Below are 23,376 nucleotides of genomic sequence, written 5' to 3'. Positions count from 1 at the left end.
TAAGCAAAAATATCACAATAACCATATACAGTGGTGTGAAAAAGTCTTTGCCCCCTTCCTCATTTCCTGTTCCTTTGCATGTTTGTCACACTTAAGTGTTTCGGAACATCAAACCAATTTAAACAATAGTCAAGGACAACACAAGTAAACACAAAATGCAATTTGTAAATGAAGGTGTTTATTATTAAAGGTGAAAAAAAATCCAAACCATCATGGCCCTGTGTGAAAAAGTGATTGCCCCCTAAACCTAATAACTGGTTGGGCCACCCTTAGCAGCAACAACTGCAACCAAGCGTTTGCGATAACGTGCAATGAGGCTTTTACAGCGTCCTGGAGGAATTTTGGCCCACTCATCTTTGCAGAATTGTCCTAATTCAGTTACATTAGAGGGTTTACGAGCATGAACGGCCTTTTTAAGGTCATACCACAACATCTCAATAGGATTCAGGTCAGGACTTTGGCTAGGCCATTCCAAAGTCTTCATTTTGTTTTTCTTCAGCCATTCGGTGGTGGACTTGCTGGTGTGTTTAGGATCATTGTCCTGCTGCAGAACCCAAGTTCGTTTCAGCTTGAGTACACGAACAGGTGGTCAGACATTCTCCTTCAGGATCTCTTGGTAGACAGCAGAATTCATAGTTCCTTTTATCACGGCAAATCTTCCAGGTCCTGAAGCAGCAAAACAGCCCCAGACCATCACACTACCACCACCATATTTTATTGTTGGTATAATGTTCTTTTTATGAAATGCAGTGTTCCTTCTACGCCAGATATACTTGGACACACACCTTCCAAAGAGTTCCACTTTTGTCTCATCGGTCCACAGAATGTTGTCCCAAAAGTCTTGGGGGATCATCAAGATGTGTTGTGGAGAAATTGAGACGAGCTTTGATGTTCTTTTTGCTCAGCAGTGGTTTTCTCCTTGGAACTCTGCCATGCAGGCCATTTTTGCCCAGTCTTTTCCTGATGGTGGAGGCATGAACGCTGACCTTAACTGAGGCAAGTGAGGCCTGCAGTTCCTTGGACGGTGTTGTGGGGTCTTTTGTGACCTCTTGGATGAGTCGTCGCTGCGCTCTTGGGGTAATTTTGGGCGGCCGGCCACTCCTGGGAAGGTTCACCACTGTTCCATGTCTTCGCCATTTGTGGATAATGGCTCTCACTGTGGTTCGCTGGATTCCCAAAGCTTTGGAAATGGCTTTATAACCCTTTCCAGACTGATAGATCTCAATTACTTTCTTTCTCAATTGTTCCTGAATTTCTTTGGGTCTCGGCATGATGTGTAGCTTTTAGGGATCTTCTGGTGGACCTTACTGTGTCAAGCAGCTCCTATTTAAGTGATGCCTTGATTGTGAACAGGTGTGGCAATAATCAGGCCTGGGTGTGGCTAGAGAAATTGAACTCAGGTGTGGACAACCACAGTTATAGTATGTTTTAACACAGGGCCATGATGGTTTGAATTTTTTTTCACCTTTAATAATAAACACCTTCATTTACAAATTGCATTTTGTGTTTACTTGTGTTGTCCTTGACTATTGTTTAAATTGGTTTGATGTTCCGAAACACTTAAGTGTGACAAACATGCAAAGGAACAGGAAATGAGGAAGGGGGCAAACACTTTTTCACACCACTGTATTGTAGAAAAAGGAAGAAATAACCTCACCCTACCCCACTCCTCCTATCTCAGCGCTATGAAATAATAGGAAGCATCCACACAGGCAATGATAAATAAACAGACATGGATAACAAAGAAATTAGTAAGATAAAAATATAGTTCGATCAGCAGCCACTTAAAAACAAGTTGTACATATAAAAGATAGATGTAAAATTTGCAACTCTAAATAGGTAAATGGAAATCAAAGTGGCGCTCCAAAAATTTGGAATCTGACCAGCTAGTATATGGTCACCACCATATACACAAGAATACTAGACAGACAAATTAATAAATATAATGCTGAGTAAAAAAAAAAGTCTCTAGTGAAAACAATTGGTTTATACAGTAGATATTTGATGAGTGCACCCGTCACCAGAGTGGGGAATTTAACAGGCCTCAAACAGCATCAAGCAGTATTTTCACTCCAGATATCTCTATGGGATGTCCTTATAGGCAATTCCAAAATCCAAGAGCTTGGAAAAAAGAGACTCCCTATAGTATAGTCCAGTTTAACTATTAAATACCTCAAAAAAATTCAATTGTCAATGTCACAATGCCGGTTCAGCAGTAATCGTATAGCTCAAGGTCAAAGTCGATCGTGAACGTGCTTTGAACTAATCATTCTCCTCAAAGGCTGAAAGACCAGAGTGTATTCCTGTGGAGATCATAATGATCTCGGCATCAAACACTTCCTCCTTCCGGTTCAGCACTCTGGGTCCCGGAATGCACAACATTGTGACATGGTTTACGGGCGCCGTAAGGTGAAAGGTGCACTCATCAAATATCAATTGTATACACCAATTGTGTTCACTAGAGACTTTTTTTACTCAGCATTATATTTATTCATTCATCTGTCTAGTATTCTTGCGAAATTGGTGGTGACCATATACTAGCTAGTCAGTTTCCTAATTTTTGCTACAACTGAAGGGAGCGCTGCTTTGATGTTCATTTGTTACCTATTTAGAGTTGAAAATTTTACATCTATCTTTAATTAGCGTATAATTGGTTTGCACAAAAGTTATAGCGTCTACAAAATAGGGGATAGATTTATGGCATTTTTATCAATTTATTTTTTTCACTAGTAATGGCAGCAATCTGTGATTTTTATTGGGACTGCAACATTTTGGAGGACAGATCGGACACTTTGGGACCATTGACATTTATACAGCTATCAGAGCTAAAAATAGCCACTGAATACTGTATAAATGTCACTGGCAGGGAAGGGGTTAAATGTGTGTCCCCTAGGGAGTGGTTCTAACTGTGGGGGAATGGGACTACCTGAAGGAGGAGACATATCGCTGTTCATATTCAGTATGAACAACAGATGTATCTACTCACCCCTGATAGAATGAAGATCCATTTACTTTGACAGACCTCCGTTGTGTGGCTCTCAGGAGCGATCGCGGGTGCCCGGTGAACATCCCGGCCACCAGGCATGTGCATCAGGTCCATCATCACGCCACAGGCATGCCCGCTAGTGGTCCTATGGTGATTTACCCAGGTGAGCCAACCTACCGCAGTATAATTGCGGTGGCTGGTCGTCTAGTGGTTTTTAAAGAACCCATAGCAATCTTTGAATGATCTCTGGTTGGGAAAGGCAGGGTTTGTGTAAGAAAAGACAGTATAAGCCTTTTCATGATAATGGACAGCAGCAGACAAAATAAATGCAGGGATTTTCACGCCAAATTCCCTGATCCCTGTGCTCCCATGTATATAGCTATGTTGTAATAAAAGCTGTTTTCAATGCTATATCTATGGACAACTTGGAGTACCTCACTGGTGAACTGCATATATTATTGTCATATTCCCACATCTACTCAAATTTGGTGCCACTCTCTAGGATGAACATTTCAGGATGTTTCATGTTTTCAGTAAAAAGAAACAGTAAGGCCCCTTTCACACAGGCTTTCTGATCAGGACCGCCTGTCCGTTTTTCAGGCAGACCTGATCGGAGCTGCCATTCATGCCTATGGAGCGGTGGATGTCAGCGGTGACATGTTCGCTGACACCCGTTGCTATCCCATCCTGTCTGTGAAATCCAGTTGGATGGTGGTCCTTTTTACCCTCTGTCCAGTGGATCAGATGGAATGAAAAATGCACAGAAGGTCTGTTTTCATCCGGTCTCCCCATAGAGAGCAGCGCTCCGACAGGTCCGTCTCTGCACAGTGAGCCGAGACAGACCTGTCATCCATCTGTTCTGCGGGGATCAGCAGATCGCTTCCCCACTGAGCAGGGTGGGCCGCTCGTGTGAAAGGACCGTAAAACAAAAAAAGGTCATCTGTCAAATAAATCAGTACCTAATACAGGACAGTGCTGACTGCACTAAGGAGAATCCAGGCCCTCCAATGGGACGAATGAATAAATGATGAATAATTATATGTAAACTTGCTCGCCCAGTGTAATGTGGGAAGATTGGTCAAAGTGTGGAAATTGCAGTTCAATGTTTCTTAATGTAAAATAATGCACATAGGGGAAAAGACCCCTTGATAAAGTACAATATTGGGGGGCACAGTGTTGGCCAGCACTACTGAGGAAAAAGATTTGAGGGTACTTATTTCAGATAACTGCAAAATTAGAAAACCGTGTGGCCATGCCGCGAGAAGAATGAATTATAGGTTGCATCTCTAGAGGCATCAGCAGTAAGGAAGCTGGTTTCTATGCAGAGCTCCATCAGTTTTAGTAAATCAACCCCACTGCCCAGTTCTGGAGAATGCACTTCCAAAATAATACTGGTAAGATAGAATGGGTTCAGAGACAGGTAACATAAATGGTGAAAGGTCTGAGGGATAAAGCAAAATCAAAAAAGAGACTTGAGGAATTTTTGTAAAGTACAGACTGGAGGAAAGAAGGGAAAAGGGGAGACATCAATACACCCAGAGGTTAAATAAGGTTCAGGAGGGCAATATTTCCAATATGAAGCCAAGATCAAGAACAAAAGAACATGACTACAATCTAGCAAAAAGAAAATTCTAAATTAATCTTCTAAAAGTATTTTACTGAAAGAGTAGTTGATGCATGGAATAGACTTCCACTAGAGGTAGTGAGTCAGTCAACCATAAGTGGAAATAAGTTCAAATATGCTTGAAACACCATATGTCTATTCTCAGAAAACAAATGGAGGCAGACTTGATGGATCAATCTTTTTGTTTCTGCATCACTGTTCTATGTTTCTATGTTAAAATAATGATTGAAGATCCTGTCATTAGGGTTCTTGTTCACGTATTTATGATATAGGGTACCACCGTTGTGTCTTCCAGACAGTTGTGCTCCTGCTTTGTCACACTGTCACATGGCCTTGTGATGGCAACTACAAGTGGCAATTCAACACATTACATTTGCATGATCCACTTGTGTCGCTTTTAGAAACCTGCCCTAAAAAATTGGTATGCAGCGTCCAGTAAAGTATTTGAGTGCAGACAGGAAGTGTCTACAAGAGATCAGGCATACCGTGGTAGGTTTTGTGTATGATGCATTGGTGCACTGATTGATGGGCAGATTCTAGAATCTAGGGATCATGTGTGGCCTTCATCCTGCTCTAATGTGCACCCAGCAGCTTCTCAGCTAGTGCACAGTACTTCATCCATAAGGGGTAGCGGGGATGAAGTATGATGCCGCAATGAAGGAATTCCGAAAGAGACTCTGTAGAGTGAGACTAATGGAAAGCCATTAACGTTAATCATTTTTAACAATAGGCAAGCAAATAGGAAATGGAAGGGGATAAACCAATATTTTAAAAAGGTGAAAAGCATGGATATTAGGTGGGAATAGTGTTCCCCAAAACACTTAGCAGAAAAAAATAGGAGGTTGCAGAATGCAACTCAAAACATGATTTATTTGGGTTCAATATTTTTACTCAGACCTTTTTGTTTCCATATACCGCCATCAAACCTTATACAAAACTAGTGCTACTGCCACCAAAGGTTCCTGAAAATAGTATTTCCAAAGGGTACCCAACATATAAAATCCAAGAATCACCAAGGATCCAAATTACTAAAAAGGAAAAAAAATAAAAATAAAAACACACAATAAAAACAAACATACAACTAGAATTGGAAGGTGGATTTTTTTTTTCCTCCACAGTAACTGTTCAGGTATTGTTTACTATTCTCTGGGAAAAGAAGTCAAATAACATGATTAGTCGCATGCAAACCATCTGCTTAGCATGACAGTCAGGCAGAAGGGGGAGGTCAACAACCATAACTGTGGCTCAGTTTTCAGCAGATTTGGCCACCCTTGTTTATATGGATATGCAAGACTACTCTCCAGCCTCCCTATGTTCATATTCCCAATTTAAGTAAATATCTATGTAGCATTGACCCCCGAAGGAGCTGCTGGTTTTATTTGGGCTTACCGATACCTCACCTGCTTGCTTCTCCATCTCAGGGGATCCCGTTGGAAAGTAGCCCAAAGAATGTTAAATCCGACACCAAGCCCTTTTTCAAAAGATTGATTTGGGAAAAGCACAAAGTTCTTCAATAGAGGGTCAAAGGGTTAAGGGGAGTTCAGGCACCTGATAATTGCGGGTTAGAGGTATTGGTCAGATCCAGAGGACAAACAGCTACACAGACTGGATCCAGAAACCACCGGATAGGCCCCTCTCATGGACCTAGAAGCCAGTGAGATGCTCAAACAAAGTCTCTGCCACAGACTTGTCAATTGAACTAAAGCATTCTTGAGATATTAAGAGATTTAAAGAACTGCCATACAGTATCAGTTTCCTTTCAGCCGACCCGGAGATACTGTATGGGTGTTGATCGGGTTGCGTCCTCTAACTGGGTTTCCAGGCTCCTCCAGAGATACCAGCCTTGTGCTCGGGCCTCTCCTGGAAAAGTCCTCCCCTGTATCCTCCAGTTTTCTTGGCCTCTCCCCGCAGGTGAGACAGCACAGGACCACCCCTGGATCAGTAGTCCAAGACCTTTTGGGCCTACCCTCTCAGTTGCAAAGCATCGGGCCAGCCGGCCCTGAGGCGCAGGATCCTGCAAAACACACCCCAGGCCAGGAGGGCCACGAAGTCGGGATAGCAAACCCCGGAAAAAAGACCCCACAAAATGGCATCGGTACCTTAAATACCCTCTCCCAGAATACACAGCGGGGAAACCACTCCCCCCCGGGCTATTTCCGAGCAAAAGATGGGTATTCAATACATCCAGCTTGCTGCATTTCCACACTTACCGGTGGGGACACCGACACCTACGGTCAAGTGGAAACCAGTGCAACCCAGCTGAACTGGTACAGAAACCAAAATTTTTTGGAATAATAACCTGAGCCCAACAACTGCGGTTTTTTGGGTAGTCACCTGAGTTTTCAAACGGCAGTTATTTAAAAAAAAAAAAAAAAAAAAAAAAAACAAACATACAAAGCTTTTTACTGTACTTTCCCAGTATTATAAAAAAAAAATATTCCAGTCATGCTAGCAGTCAGCCAACAAGGTTGTAGACTTGAAAGGTCTGACCAAAGCTTCAGGGCAATTATATGCAGTCCAGTAAGCAAGCAATACAATCAATTCAAGCATTTCCAGAAATCATGCCGCAAAAGTCATCACACAAAAACTATAATGTATGGCTGGACTGTAAACGGTACTGGATGGACAATGTCTTTATTCAACCCTACCAACTATGTAATTATGTATGCTTATGAGATTTAGAAGCATTTATCACATGCAGAAAATTATTTTTCCACAAAAGAAGAGAAACTTTTCACCACTTGTTTGATGCACTCAGCCAGCAGCCAAATTGGAAAGAGCTTTGAATAGGGGTCCAGGCAGTCCAGCAACATAAAACAATAGATTTTTTTTTTTTCAGATCTGTCCTATTGCCCACCATCTTAATTCAGTCTCTCTGCTGAAGTAACGAAAGGCCAATTCATTCTGCAGTAAAATGATTATGCCTTTCACGTCCATTTCAGTTTTCATTTTTTACTTTCCACATTTCTATTTTTATTCAATTTCCAGATAAATATTAAGTGCCAATGAAATATGTACCTTGGATTATAGTTCTGTACAATCCCAACACAAGGAGACATCAGCAGGAAAGCTTTGCTGTGTGGCTGGAAGACAGATTGCAGCGACGTGCTCTTCTCACATTAAATACGAAGCTAGCCTTCCTTGGCAAATGGACACCATACTTACAGGAATTCATGTCAAAGTCTTTTAATGTGAGATCACAAAGTGATAATCTGCTACGGATTGTGGTAAAAACTGGTGTCTACATCAATGCCCAAGAGGCCTATATTTCTATAAAGGCCAGAAAACCAGAACTTTCATAACAATATTGTTGAATAACTCATATTTGTTATACTTATAATAAGATGAATGTGAGGAATTCAGCATACTGGGGAAAAAAACAAAGACTTCACTGTTTTCTATTTTTATTCGTTTATGAGGTGATAACGAGTATATCAGGAACAACAGAGCTTAAATACTACATCGCTCCTTGAGACTGCTAGAGATCTGGGTAGGTTTACGTACTATAGCTGGATACATTTTGAGTGAAGTTATTGTAGTTTTTGAGGAAGAGTTAAAACCTCTGTATGATTATTTTTACTGTCTGGCTCCTGTTGGAGACATTTTATTTGACGTATTGTCCCAAGGACAACAAAATTACGAGGGGAAAAAAAAAAGCCATAGGCCTTTAAGGTTAGCATTTTATCTTTAAAAGCAACCCATAGGGTCCCTTGTTCTCTCAAGTATTTCGCCAATACTATAGGAAGGTTCAAGATGGAAATATTTTAAAGAACTAGGCAATTTACAATGAGCATATGATGAAACAATGCATAAGCAGAAGCTATCTCTTAAATTTCTTATTTTGGAATGTGGTGAGTAGGCTCTAGTAACTATTTTCACCAGGGCTGAAAGGGAAGATAAATTCAAAATTTTAAGATAACCTTTTCCTCAATTCCTCACTGTGGAGAGATTACTTAATTTCATGTAGTGTCTACAGGACTATTTACAAAAAAAAAAAAAAAAGCACCCAACATGCATTTTTTTACTATTTTCTATTCTACCCAATCTTTAGATCTATTTAAGTGACTAGAGTCTGTCAAAATAACCAGGCTGCATAGAGCCCATTTTAGGGTAAACCCTCCTCTAGATGAATGTGATGGGGGTGACTAGCTTAGTTCCTTATAACCTAGAGCCAGAAAATCCTGGAGCAGGTGGTGATGGGAAAAGGCTAGCCCTAGTATACGGTCATGTAATCTTGTAGCCTTAGGAAGTGAGCCTTTTGAGGTAGACCCTGTACAGGCACTGTTGGAGAACCCACCTATGGAAACCTACAGTGAGAAAACTGGAAGTGCTGGTCAGCCAGTCCTATGTTAAATCTGAACGAAACTGTTACTCAAGTAAAGAGGCAAAGATTTATGGCATTTTGGCAAAGTACTGTACAATAGGTCTGCTACAGTGAAAGGTTGAAACGGCTGAACGTGGTGACAGCCAAAATGTGTTCCTGGTTTTTGGACCTTGGGCTGGGAGATTGTAAGTGAGCAAGATGGTGGAGGTTCTCTGGATTAGAGGTGTGTACACTCCAGCTCATCTCTGTTGCACGAAGACCAGGAGACAGGTCTTTGGCCAGTATAGTTGTTGCTGGAGGTGAATTAGAACTCTGCTAATAAAGTATTTGAAATTACATAAAAATCTGAAACCTTGCCAGTAAAAGTAGAACTTCACTCCACCCTTTCAAACATGGGGACTATAGCGATTACCAAACGCTATAGTTGGTTTCAGTACAGTCAAGAACCCAGACCAAGCATGCAAAATAGGATCTCTAACTTCATTGGCTGCATGTTGGTTCTGAGTTGGAACCAGGGAATTTTTTTTTTTTTTTATGATGTACGCTATGGTATTCAAGCGGTTTTCTTAGCACAAGTTCTCGCTAAAGCCAAGTCTACAGAGACACTGGATGCCAATATGTATCCTAGGTCCAAATACCATGATAACCTTCTCTAAAGCAAGTAGGTCCATTCTGTGTGCCATTTAGTGTGATGCCAAGTCTTTTTCAAGTCAGTCATTCAACTAAATGCAATTTTCATGCACCAATATGGAATATAAACATGCCTTCTGCCACCTGCTACTCTAAGTTTGTCAATGTCAAACTGCCTCCAGATCTCGATCTTTCATGGCACCCTCATACGATATATAATAGATAATTATAATATAGTGCAAACATACAATGGAGCGAGAGAGGAAAAAAACAAACAAAGAAAACACTGGAAGTAGCTTAGGAATTCCCTCTGCAAAACGAACATCCAAAATGATAAGGTGCCTGTGAATTATGACTTTTTGGAGATAATGTAGGAAATGAATTATGGAGATTTCCAGTACGTCAAAAAAAAAAAATATATTATATATATATATATTTTTTTTTTTTATTATCTATATATCCACACACACACACAGTACTGCTTATTAGCTGTAAGCAGAGTATTGCATATGTATGAAAACAAGGTGTACATAAATGGATGTACACTAAGTAATTTTTGAAAAGAACATTATAGGTTTGATGTGATGCACCGAGTGATTATATAAGGCGAGTTAGGTCAGCTCACCAAAGGATATGAGTTGTATGGTTTTCTAGCAAGATATAGTTCTAAAAATATAGCAAGTGTTTAGTTTTAATGAATTGGTATTTTTTTTCCCCTGAGTAACCTCTGCCGCTAATGACTCCATTATGTGCCTTACTTGTTTGATACCTCAAAAGAACCTCACAATTAAAATGCCAACCAGAAACTAACAATATCTTAAAAAAGGTGCACAATTTCTGTGAATAAACTTTTACATGCATATCATTCAGCAACGAATAAGATGCATGCAGTGAATGCAGCGGTTTCCTATAATAAAAGCTTTTGAGAATCAAAATGTCCTTTTTCTAAAAACTTGGCAAATAATGGACAGCAATTAAAATGCCACGTGTTGTATTTTTGGAGCCTTAACACTATAGTCTGATCATTTTTAAGTTATAAAATTCCATTGTGTACTGCATACTGATTTAATGTATTACTTTTTGTGACAGAATTAAGGTACTTGATCTAATTAAAAGTGATGTTTTTACATACGCAATCATTTGATTATAATGTTTTAGTACTGAAAAGGACAAACACACACACACACACACACACACACACTATTAGCTTTATCATGCCCTAGGGTTTAGTGCGTTTCTTCCCTTTTTCATTTTAGTTGATGCAGCCAGAATGAGAAGTTGGTTGTGCTATTGACCAAAAATTTGTACCTTAGTTTTGCAGAAAAAAAAATATATATATGAAGATATAGCTTGGTGCCCAACTACACATTTCAGAACAATTTTAAATAAATATTTATTTCTATGCTTATTGCTTAAAAAATATTACAATATTTTTTATTCCTTTTCAAAATGTACCACACATTTCAAACTTGCTTCTGAAGGGTCCAGAATTAGTGATGTGCAGACAATTTAAAAAAACACAAGGAAAAAAAAAAAAAAGAGAGAAAAATAAAAAATAATAGATAAATAAGTATAATACTTTTCCCCTTGTCGTTATTCGTAAAGATTTATTAGGTTCATTTTGCAAGTTATTTGAAAAAATTAGGGTGCTAGTGTAGTATGACAGTTTACGCTGAAAGCATTTTCCATACACAGATGTTACATTGACCCCTAAGAAGGCTGCATTTTCTGAAAGATAAAAGGAACATATTTACGTACAAGAGTTATCCTGTGAACCTGTTTTTTCACCTTTAAGTTCTCACCATTTAAAAATTTTTTTTTATCTTAAACCAGAATATGGGACTATCTGCAGCTGCTCTATGACACCCATTAGTCCTCATAGCCCGCTTATACAGCTGTGAAAAAGGCACCTACATTTTTATGTTAACCACACAGAGCATTTAGCTATGACAAGAATGTGTTTATATCGTGCTCTTTTGAAAATTTCTTAACAAAAAAACACTATTTAATTTTATGGAACAGATTTTAAATTAAACAGTTCGATTATATATGCATATATTATACCTTAGGTGCCTTTCAACAGGGAAAATCTGACCATGGTGGAGCATTATAAGCTACTACACAGAGTTTTATTTTTTGCAGCATAAAAATTGGAAGCCTGGATTTGTCAAAATTGGTTGATTAAGGATATGAGTTTGTTTGCGAAAGTGAGTGATGAGCAATACATTTTTCAGGATGAGGTAGGTCTGCAAAGTAATACAAGCCACTTCATGCTGAAAAAGAAATAAAAAAAAAAATTCCAGTCTTACAGGTGAGTTCCATACAGAAAACAAAAAGAAAATGTGGTTTTGTACAGTTCTAGCAGAAGTCATTACTGTTTTATTTGGGGGACTTAAACCACAAAGTAACAGCAAGACTCATAGGAGCTTATTGTGCAGCTCCAAAGCAGTAGATCAGACCCATCGCGGTGCCTCATATTTTTGTATGATTTACCTTGATATGCCACCGATTTAGAGCTGCATGTGGATTTGACTTTATGAAGTCCTATAAAATTATCATCTTTACTGGGATTTGAAAAAGTAATGGACACAGAATAGATTGTCACCTTGGGGGCTGTACTTTTTTTCTAATTTTTTTCATACTTATAATCCATGCACCTTAATAAACTTGCATGAATTTACCACAGGTTCATAATGGCCTTTAACAGGTAATGCATACAGAGCCTAAAGCTTCGAAAATGCCTATGTGGCCTGTACATATTTCATTAAAAATAAACTCTATATAATAAATAAATATATAAAATAAATATAATGTTGCCTTTGGAATTTCTATAAATAAATTTAAGTTTTTTGTAGTGTATTTTTTCAACCTTTTGTTTCTTTTTTTTTCTTCCTTTTCTTTACGGAGAGGTCTTTGATTTATGCTCAGTGAGATGGCGCACCAATGAGCAATTAACTGAAAGTCATTTTTAAGTAAGACTGCACCCATCCATGCCTTAATAAATGAAGAGTACAACTTGAGCAGGCCTTCAGCCAAAAATCCTGATGAACCGAAGTATGGCAGCTACGCTGATATATGATGAATTAAAGGGTTATCAAAAATTTAAAAGCATGTCTATTTCCCAGCATGCATCAGGCCTCATTCCTCTTTGCCTTTGCTTATATATATATTTATATATAATAATATTTTGCTCTTTGCCTTGTAATAAATCAAGCACGAGTGGGCACAGCCTTTCCTCCAGGAGGACAATCCGTTAAGTGCAGAACAGAATCAGCATGTTCCATCCAAGCCTCCATCATACATAATGCATGCGACAAAGTTTGGCAACAGTGCAGCTGATGTGATGACCCAGCTAACCAATAGGAACCCACCAGAGAAACCATTTGATTTAATATAGTGGTTACTTTTTTTTGTTTGTTTTTTTTTGTTTTTTTTGTTTTATTTTTAAGGGCTCGAGTGAAAGAACTGTCTTTGTCAACTTTGGCTTAAAATATCTTTATAAAGTTCAGGTACTTTTTCAGGGTCCACTGGTCTAGGTAAAAAATGTGTAAATTTCTGGTGCCGTTTAGTCCTAGTGCCTTCTCTTGGAGTCCCATCTTTATTCAATGCTACATAATATCGTCGTCCAGTGTCTGCGTGTTTATAGAGGTTCGATGAATATGTGTTGTACCAGTTTTCTTCAAATTGTTCTCGAAACACACACTCCTGAGTCAGTTTCTCCTGTAAAAAATACAGAGAATGATTTTTAATACTGAACTTTAGGTTAAAATCATAGCAACATATATGCGAACATTGGTGACAAAAAGTGGAACAGACCTCTAATATAACACTGCCAGGAAAAATACAAGACCAACATAGCCATGTGTAAACCTGATTTACCAAAAATTTTCATGTACATCTGTCTAGTCTGCAAACAGCTCATCAATGAACTTTTAACCAATTGACTCTTCAAAGAAGAGACATGATGTGCTGACTTGTCACTCAGTTTGGAGACAAAAAAAATAAAAATAAATAATAATATGGAAGGTTTGGGTGCATCAATTATCTGAGCATCTCAAGATATTCAACATGCTTTTGCTCAAGCTTCAGCTATATCACGAAATAAAGATTCAGAATTTGTGAATTTGCCAGTTGACCGATTTCAGAGGCATAACCACTGAGGCAGACCCTGGTGTGATATTTACTGGCTTTCCCATGAAGGCCTTTAGTATGTACTGTATGTATAGTACAAACTTTATTTTCACAAAGCAGGGAATGGATATGACCCCTATAAAAAAAAAAAAAAAAAAAAAAAAAAACAACGTGGTCAACAGAAGTGTTCCCAAAAAAAAAAAGAAATTTTTTTTTTTTAAATTTCCTTCACCTCCTATTCGGTGAGGATTCAAAAAGTTTAAAATGTCCCTTCATCTTCAATACAGGAGACAATGGTCTCCAGTACCCATGCTGTGTGTGAATCCTAGCAGCCAAGAACACCATCAGCAATAAAAACCTTTCAACATTCTATCAAAAATGAGAGGGCATAGTAGTCTGTCAGTTTTAAGACCAGTTGTATCCATCAAATTACACTACAGGTTCAGAGCAAAAAATAAATAAATAAAAATAAATAAATAAAAACACTCAAAAGACACACACACAGCTTTGAAAAGAAAAAAAAAAATAGAATTAGAAAAAATTATAAAAAAAAAAAAAAATAGAAAAGAAGAAGAAAAATAAATAATAATCTCACACTACATGGGAATGAAAATCAAAGATGCTATCCTTAGAGAATCATTTCACCTCTAAGCAACTTGTATGTTTGTATTGAGGTTTCTCATTCTGGCAAATTGTTTCAACTGTTCCAGTTTTGCATGTGTGTGCAGATATTTTATTTATGTATGAAGAAAACATCTTGTAACATTCTATTTCTGTACCTCGAAGAAGGCATGAGAACTACACATTCCTCACTGTAGTTCAAAATCAGACTTTTACATTTTCATTGCAGCTTTTGAATACATTGTTAGCACATTTGTAAAATAAATGCACATAGATAAGAGTCAAGGATTAAAATAAAAATAAATAAAAAAGTAGTGATATTTTGCATCCAATCTTCATCTGTCTTTGATATTTCTTTAAAATGATCCTTCTGTTAAACCCTATTTGGTTTTACCCATTGTTGTGGGCCAGATTATAAAAATCTGGTCATAGGTTCCTGCTACTTTTGGTGTGGTCCAATGCAATTTAGCCTATTCAAAATGAGTAAAGCTCAAAATCACACTGCACCACATGCAAATCGCATAGAAATAGGCAATGTAATTCCTGGCGTGAATAGGTCCTGAACCAAGATGCTAACCGACTCCTTCCCTCAAAGATGACACAAGCATATTAATTCTCTTTTTTTACCCGTGTTATGTACCTACCGACTGTCTAGTCTTCAAACAGATCCTTTTTAGGTGCCGTTTTTTCCACGTTAGGATATACTAATGCATTCTATGCATCAAAGTTAAAAAAAAAAAAAAAAAAAACAAACACACACACACACACACACACACACACACACACACACTAAACTCTCCCTCCCCATTGCTGTCGATCACAGCAAATGAGGAGAGAGGGGGCGGGCAGAGTCTCAGCTCTGTGTGAGAATGAACACAGAGCAGCAGCTCGGGAGCATGCCTGCTTGAGTGCCCCCATTGCAAGCTGCTTGCAGTGGGGGCGCTTGACAGGAGGGAGGAGCCAGGAGCGCCCGCAAGGTACCCAAAAAGAAGGATTGGGACTGCTCTGGGCAAAACCATTGCCCACAGCAGATAAAAACAAACCTGTTATACTTAATATATTTGCCTTTAATATTACTTTAATTTTCTTCCTGCAGAGGCTCATGAGTGCAAGTAGACAAATAAACTGCAGTTTTAGATGCAGCATTTATGTATTACAGGAATTTATATAAAACGCTAACAATTTACCCATTGCTTTACATGCATATCGTACATTCACATCTGCATCTACCTTTAGAGCTTACAATCTAAGGCCAGTAACTCACATTCATACACACACACATATACTGGGCCAATTTAGACCGAAGCCAATCAACCTACCAACATGTCTTTGGAGTGTGAGAGAAAACCAGAGTATCCAGAGGAAACCCACACAAGCACAGGGAGAGCATACAAACTTAATGTAGGTAGTGTCGCGGTTGGGATTTGAACAGATGACCCTAGTACTTCTAGGCAGAAGTGCTAACCACTGTACTGCATCATTCTGCCAGTAACACTTCCTGTTCTGGGAAGCCAGCATTTACTTACAGTACTATGGAGAAGCAGCAAGTCAGTTTGTCTATAAAGAAAGGTAATCAAAAAAAAATAATCAAAATAGATGAGAGGCCATGAATCTGGGATATAATCAAGCCACCTAAAACATATAATATCCCAGTTCAAAGACTGTACATAGTGGGTGGGCCCCTCAATGGATCAGTGCTCGTACAGCGGTTATAAAACATACTGTTCAGTGGGCTATTTGAGACCTTTAATTATTTATCTGCTTGGATGGTAAAATGCATTATTTAATATCACCAGAAAAATCTCTTAACTGGGAGTGACATGTACAGTGCTTGAAAGGCAAACAACGCACTGTCTGCCCTCCTAAGCCCCTTTTAAAAGCAACAAAATAAACAAATGTTTTATAAGACTTAAACATTATAAGACCTGATTCACAAAAGGACCCTTAAAAAACATCCAGCTACTCCACTTGTCCTAGAAGATGATTTTCTGTGACCACGAAGGGTTCACACAACAAGAGTCACAGAGACTCGACTGGATAATCCAGCATTACATTCCGCAACAGTAAAAGGGCTGAAAATCACTTTGCATATTACCCGATGAAGTTGGGCTACTGCTCAAACTATTTTTTTTTCCCCATCTGAACCGACAGATTTTAACAATGCTCACAACCTTTACTTGAGTTAGAGGGCCCACTGATGGCACAGGGCCTCCACGCAATGCAAATCAAGCATGGGCATGTGGCAACCTGGCATCAATTGGACCACGTTGGAGGACTCATAAATAATTTAACCAACAAAGAGATGCACCTGTTACTGCATACATAGATTTTCTAGCAGATGGAAACTACGGGTCAGGTTTGTTCATCTTTCCCTTTTCTATAGAGAAGGGATAAAAATAAATAAAAAAAAGGGGGGACCACATCTATGAATCAGCTGAACTGGGAAGGTGGCTTTGTTAGGTGCAAGGGCCATGTATAAATGGGAGGAGCAGATGTCTCCCAGGATGCTCCCAATGAGATCGCTGCCCATCTATGAAAGATAGGTCATAACGGTGACAGGTCAGCTAAAATAATGTTTATGGTTTTGTTTTTTTAGGCATTTTTTTAGAGGAAAGCATTGAGGTTTTACTCCCAATATCAGTCAATTGAAAATGCTTCCCTCTGAACAAAAGGTAGAGTGCCAGCGAAAAATGGCTGATTGAGTGTTATTTTCCACTATCTAGTCCAAGCCAATATATGAGCCAATACCTTTCTGGAGTCAATTCCCCCATCATCGGTGCTGAGTCATGTGTTAGCTGGGCATTATAGATGGAATAGGGGTCAATTTGCTGAACGCCTGTTCACTTTGCAGAGGAACGCTCCTTTAGCTTAATGAATGTTGTGGATACTCACTTTTGCAAAAAAAAAAAAAAAAAAGGGTATTTGCTCGCACATGATTGGATGATGCAAGTCAGCAGTGCTTCACCTTATTCACTCAGCTTAGGGTAAATTCACTTTGCAAAGTGAACATTCCATTGTTGATGGCCTTCTGAAAAGTTCTAGTTGCCTTGCTGTTTCTATGCAATGCTTTTCTATTCACATTAATATATAAAATGACAGAGTAGGGAAGTATTAGAGTTTAAAGTTTTTCATTTCGGTTTCCTCCCTGGGTAGATGCACCCCTCCATTTGTCCTTGTGACCATTGTCATCATTACAGAACAAATGTAAAATCCAAAACCCTACAGCTGTCAGGAGAACAGGAGGAGGTCAGGGGGAAACTTTTTAATGAAGATGTAATGTGATCCTATGACCCCTGTCCAAGAATGGACCGTTCCTCACATTGGAGAGATTTGCTCTTCTTTCCTTTTGAATTTCTGGGACAGGAAGTGGAGGGAATTCTCCCAGATTCAATAAAAGACAGCAAAAAATAACTGCGATTTTATACACACTCCCTAAGCATGGTAATGCTTCTTTTACCTTCAAAGAAGGATATGTTTAGCATGCATTTTCTGTGTTTTTTTTAATGTGACATTTCCTAAAAAGGCAAAAAAACAAACAAACAAACATACAATGTATGTCATACATTATTTATTCCTTTGAGCATCCTAAAATGCTGAGAAAAAAAAAAAGTCAGTAACTTGTGCAGTATGGCTTTCTGAACAGCTTACACTGCCATAAATTAATCACTGCCTCCCTGCATTCACCTGCAGTAAGAAACATTATGCTGTAAGCAGATGCAGGGATATGAACAGGCCTTAATACCTGAAATCTGTTAGTGTGTGTGTCATAACAATTTTCAGCTCACCTCTATTACAGTGATCAAACATCTGTGGACATTGAAATATTATAATTGGGAAAACATTTTTTTTTTTTAAATCAGCTGCTTAGTATGAAGAGAGTCTTCTTAAGAAGAACATCCTTATGCAGTAGAGTTTTTACTGTACAGTGGAACCTCGGATTGCGAGTAACGCGATTTCCGAGCATGTCACAATACGAGCTATTTATTTATTTATTTTACTTGCTTTGCGAGCGTGGTCTCGCAAGACAAGCAAGATTAAAACCTCTGGAGTGTGCATTACCACATTTGGCCAGAGACACGGGGGCATCGGTGACGCTCTGAGACACTCGGTTCCAGAGTGTTTCCGGCGCCCCCCCGCACCTCTCGCCACATGCGGTACTGCATAGACAAGCAATGGCTGTGGAACGGGTTATCTGAGTTTCCATTATTTCTTATAGGGAAACTCACTTTGATTATATATATATATATATATATATATATATATATATATATATATATATATATCTCTATCTATCTGAGTGCTTTAGATTACAAGCATTCTTCTGGAACAAATTATATGTGCACTTTTTTCCGTTTTGGATAGAGTAGGAAATACGTTAAAGCAGAGATTAAAGTCATAAACGTGCAATGTTTAATTGTGATAATCCCTTGTATTTATATATAAGAATCATGCCACTGTACCTCAATATAAAATAATAATCGGAGTACCTCATTTAATCATTGCTGTACAGAGGTCACATGACCTCTCCCAGGTCTGTCCTGTCCGCAGGGAATTTTCTGAGGGAGTTTCTAGTACTGCGCTGATGTAAAAATCTGTCTGCACAGCACTGACTGTCATGTGACCAACACAGCAACAAACAAAAGGCTTTCAGAGAGGAGAAATAAAAGAATAGCAACAAAGTGTTTTGCAGCTTCATACGAATCTATATTTCAAAGCAATTTTGACTGATAAAGCTTTCGATTTGTTCATACTGTAAAGATATCTAGAGGAAGTTCTGCCAATTATAGGCTGTGTCACGCTCCTCCAGCCTGCGTTTATGGTTAGTATTTACTTGGACTAACAGGGAGGCGAAGCCTGCATCAATCACCATCTGAAAATGGTACATGCTCAGTAGTTGTCAACAGCTGGTCTATACAATTTCAGGCTGCATTGGGGACACAGACCAAAGGAAGGAAGGACAGCGAACAGCTGGATCAACCATGATTTCTGAAGCCTACAGAAGAATTCTCTAGTGGAGTAGTATGAACACAATATAATCTAGCATGTATTGACCGTTTTTGACGATTTGGGTTTAATGCTGGAGAGTGCAAAATCTGGTGCAGCTGTGCTTCAGGTTTTTTTTGTCAAAGATTAACTACTAGCCGATCAGCCGCTGTCATTCTACTAAGGCAGGTCGGCTCTCCTGTGCAAATTGCCGTAGCTGTAAATCGGCCCTTTAAACAACTATAGCAGGGCGGCGTGAATGCCCGCTGCACAGCGGGGGACCCGATGCACGTGGCTGGTTGGCGTGATGTCTGCCGGGCCATGTGCAATCGCACGAGGCCAGAATGGGGATGTGTGTGTAAACAAACACACATCCCCATTCTGTCAGGAGAGGAGAGATCACATGTTCCTACTAGTCAGGAACGGCGATCTGGCTTCTCCACTAGTCAGTCACATACCCCCCCTACAGTTAGAACGAGGGGACACATTTAACCCCTTCATCGCCCCCTAGTGTTACACCCTTCCCTGCCAGTGACATTTACACAGTAATCCGTGCATTTTTACAGCACTGATCGCTGTATAAATGTCAATAGTCCCAAAAACGTGTCAAAAGTGGCCGATCTGTCCGCCGCAATGTTGCAGTCCCACTAAAAAAAATGCTAATTGCTGCCATTACTAGTAAAAAAAAAAAAAAAAAAAAAAAAAAAAAAAAAAAAAAAAAAAAAAATTATATATTTTTTTTAGATTATATACTAAAAATGCCATAAATATAGCCCCTATAACTTTTGCCCAAACCAAATCAATATAAGGTTATTGCGATTTTTTTAAATAAACACATGTAGAAGAATATACATCAGTCTAAACTGAGGAAGAAATTAATTTTTTTATATTTTTTGGGGGAATATTTATTATTATTATTATTATTATTATAGCAAAAAGTAAAAAAAATATTGAATTTTTTTTTTTTTTTCAAAATTTACACTTTTTTTGTTTATAGAACAAAAAAATAAAAACCTGCAGAGGTGATCAAATAAAACCAAAATAAAACTATTTGTGGGAAAAAAAAAAAAAAAAGGACGTCAATATTGTTTGAGTACAGCGTCGCACGACCATGCAAGTCAGTTAAAGTGACACCGTGCCACAGTGCCGTATCGCAAAAAAAAGGGGCAAATCCTTCTGGGCTGAAGTGGTTAACTGAACAAGCTGAACAAGCTGAAGTTAGAAGCGGATTGGTTACTATGCACAGCTGCACCACATTTTGCACTCTCCAGTTTCAGGAAATCAACTTCTGCAAGTCTGCATATACTAGCTCCACTCCAGCAGTGAGATGTCCATGAGCTACATCTACTTCTCACATCTAACTACCATCTTCTGAGTTGTGGGGGTCTTTGGCTATCTTGATTGCCTGGCATGGGTTAATGCAGCTCCCACATATTCACACAGGAGTTTGTTAATCCTAGTAGATGCCAGATCTGTACACCGAATTGTGCATACGTAGCTTAGTGTATGAAGATTGCACGGAGGAAGGCAAGAAGCCTTTACCGGAGAAGAGAAAGATTATATTATGTGTCTTCTGTAATTAAATGCCTTGCTGCTTGCTTTTTTTAAGGCTTTAAAAAGGTCATAGTTCCTTTTAAAAACACCCCTGATCAGTTTTTATTTGTGTGCTGCTGCCTGTCACAAAGAGGAAAGCTCTCCAAAGTCAGGGGGCTATCCCCTCTTAGACAGATGGTCACCAAATTTACCTGCAACAGAAGCTCTCAATTTTGCTCATTGAGCTGCCAATATAAAATTTGCTTATTTTTTATTTAAACAGATTTTCGGTTAGTTGGGGAGAATTTTTGCTGGTTTAGATTTCATATAGTGTATTTTTACCCTTATCATGATTGGTATATTGTTACTTTATTTCCTTTGCTTTTTTTTCTGTGAATAAAGTCGACTAAATTAGGAGACATTTTGGTACACTTTTATTTTTTTTGGTTTCACCTTACCCATTCACACAAAAACCTATTTTCACTGAAATTATGGAAGAAAAATTTCTATTTTGCTCACTATTATCTGTTATAAAATAATTCTTTATGTAGCAAGAACCAAATTTTTAAGGCCAGGCCTTGCCACAATGAGGTCATGCATCATCCCTTTCATCTGATGTGTACCCCTTGCAACTCTCCAAACCACCAAGGTAAAAAAAATAATAAAAATAAAAAAAACACACACTAAAAAAAACTGCCATGTAAGCAGTCTTTGGAGGGGAGTGGGGCAATCAAGTTCTGCAAAAGTATAACTGAAAAAAAAAATTAAATTAAAAAGTCAGCAGCTACAAAAAGTGTAGCTGCTGACTTTAATAATAATCACTCACCTGTCCCACGGTCCAGCGATGCGGGCGTATGAAGGCCCGCTCTGCTCCCCCTCCTCTTCACAGCGCCAGCATTCTTATCATGGGCTCCGAGCTGCACTGAACACTGCGATTGGCCAGACAGACAATCTTCTGGGACCTGTGACGTGCCCCAGAAGTTTGCAGGGAGGGGGATGAGCTGAACTTCATTCTGGCGCCACAGAGCCCCGGGAGGAAGTGGGAGCTGGATGCCTCTAAAAAGAGGGTACTTGCTCCCCCCCAAAAAAAAAAAATGACATGCCAAAATGTGACATGTCAGGGGGTCACCATCACTTAAATTGGAAGTTTTTGGGTGGAACTCCGCTTTAAAGAAACTAAATATAGCTTTATAGTTACTTAATATTGCCACTAGGCATTCTCAAAAAGGAAATATAAAAAAGATCAGGGGTTAATGTCCATTTGAAGAGTCTGGTGTATGCAAGGGTGGGAAAAGAAAAAAAAATGTATTTAGATTATATTTATATTGTGACAAATAGCACTTTGCCGGCCAACACAATGGAACATTTAATTTAATGTCCTGGGGCACAATATGGCTATTGTCTGATTTTGGAACAGTGAAGACATGCTTGAAATTTCTAGGCTCTTTACAAGACTAGAAATATTGACAATTCCCTAATGTCAAATGATTTACCAGCATAGCGCTCTGTTGCTTTTGTTTGTCACCCTCTGTTTTGCATATTTGGGCGACTTCTGATTTTATGGTCCCCGGATTCTTGTTTTTAGGTTTGGATAATAAGCTAGTTTGGTAAAGAGGATAAAGTACAGCACATCATTGAACTAATCGCTGCATGCATACCTACGAATGTTTAACTTTAAAAATATATAGCGTTAGGACCACACAAAGCTTATATTTTCTGCCGAGATTCTTCCCCTGGAGGTCCTAGCCCCACATCTCACAAGTGCCCCTACATTAGCCTCAGTGGGGTAGTTGGCAGAATAGAATTGTGTGCAGAGGCCAAGTAGTTGTTAAACTGGCCATACCCTGTAAAATTTCTCTTAACTCCCCTGCTCACGCTAAAACAGTGTGCATGGAAAAATCTCCAAGGTTGGCTATTGCATTCAGAATGCCTGAACCATAGGTGTGCGTAGCCTATTGCATTAAGGTGTGCACCCCTAACCTCTAAAAGCCCTAACACACACACACACACACACACACACACTAAAAAGGGAATGTCACATATTTTTAAATACTGTAGCAAAAATTAAGGTTTGTAGCTATGGGCAATAGCCTACATGTAAGCATTTAATTTCTACTTTGCAATACAAAAATCGGTAAACTCTAAAACCACATTTGTAGTTATAGAGAACAGATCCACTTTTCAATGATGCATGGGTGCTCAATGGAAAATTGCAAGTTATTTTTTGGGCACACCCGGTTCAGTTGAGACTTTAGTCCAGGGGTCCTCAAACTACGGCCCTCCAGTCGTTCAGGAACTACAATTCCCATCATGCCCAGTCACGTCTGTGAATGTCAGAGTTTTACAATGCCTCATGGGATTTGTAGTTCTGCAACAGCTGGAGGGCCGCAGTTTGAAGATCCCTGCCTTAGTCTGTCCTATGTACTGCAGGACACTTTACTTTAATTAAAGAGACTCTACGGTCTTTTTAATTCTCCCCCAATATACACGTGAACAAGATCAGCTCAATGTATACATTTTTACTTCAAAGTTTGTGATTGTTTC

General features: G+C 38.9%; 1 protein-coding gene across 1 annotated transcript in view; it reads right to left on the bottom strand.

The window, feature by feature from the left end:
- Positions 1 to 11,151: 11,151 nt before the first annotated feature.
- The window catches only part of FGF9 (fibroblast growth factor 9), a 68,136-nt gene continuing 55,911 nt past the window's right edge, over positions 11,152 to 23,376 (bottom strand). Inside the window, exon 3 of the mRNA XM_077484021.1 lies at positions 11,152 to 13,284. Coding sequence (XP_077340147.1) covers positions 13,039 to 13,284 — 246 coding nt within the window. The 3' untranslated portion in view covers positions 11,152 to 13,038. The remainder of the gene's footprint in view (positions 13,285 to 23,376) is intronic.

Source organism: Lithobates pipiens, unplaced genomic scaffold (assembly GCF_037356315.1).
Source record: "Lithobates pipiens isolate NorthernLeopardFrog02 unplaced genomic scaffold, aLitPip1_a1.2 Scaffold_16, whole genome shotgun sequence".
Classification (NCBI taxonomy): Eukaryota; Metazoa; Chordata; class Amphibia; order Anura; family Ranidae; genus Lithobates; species Lithobates pipiens.
This window is presented reverse-complemented; position numbering and strand designations above follow the sequence as displayed.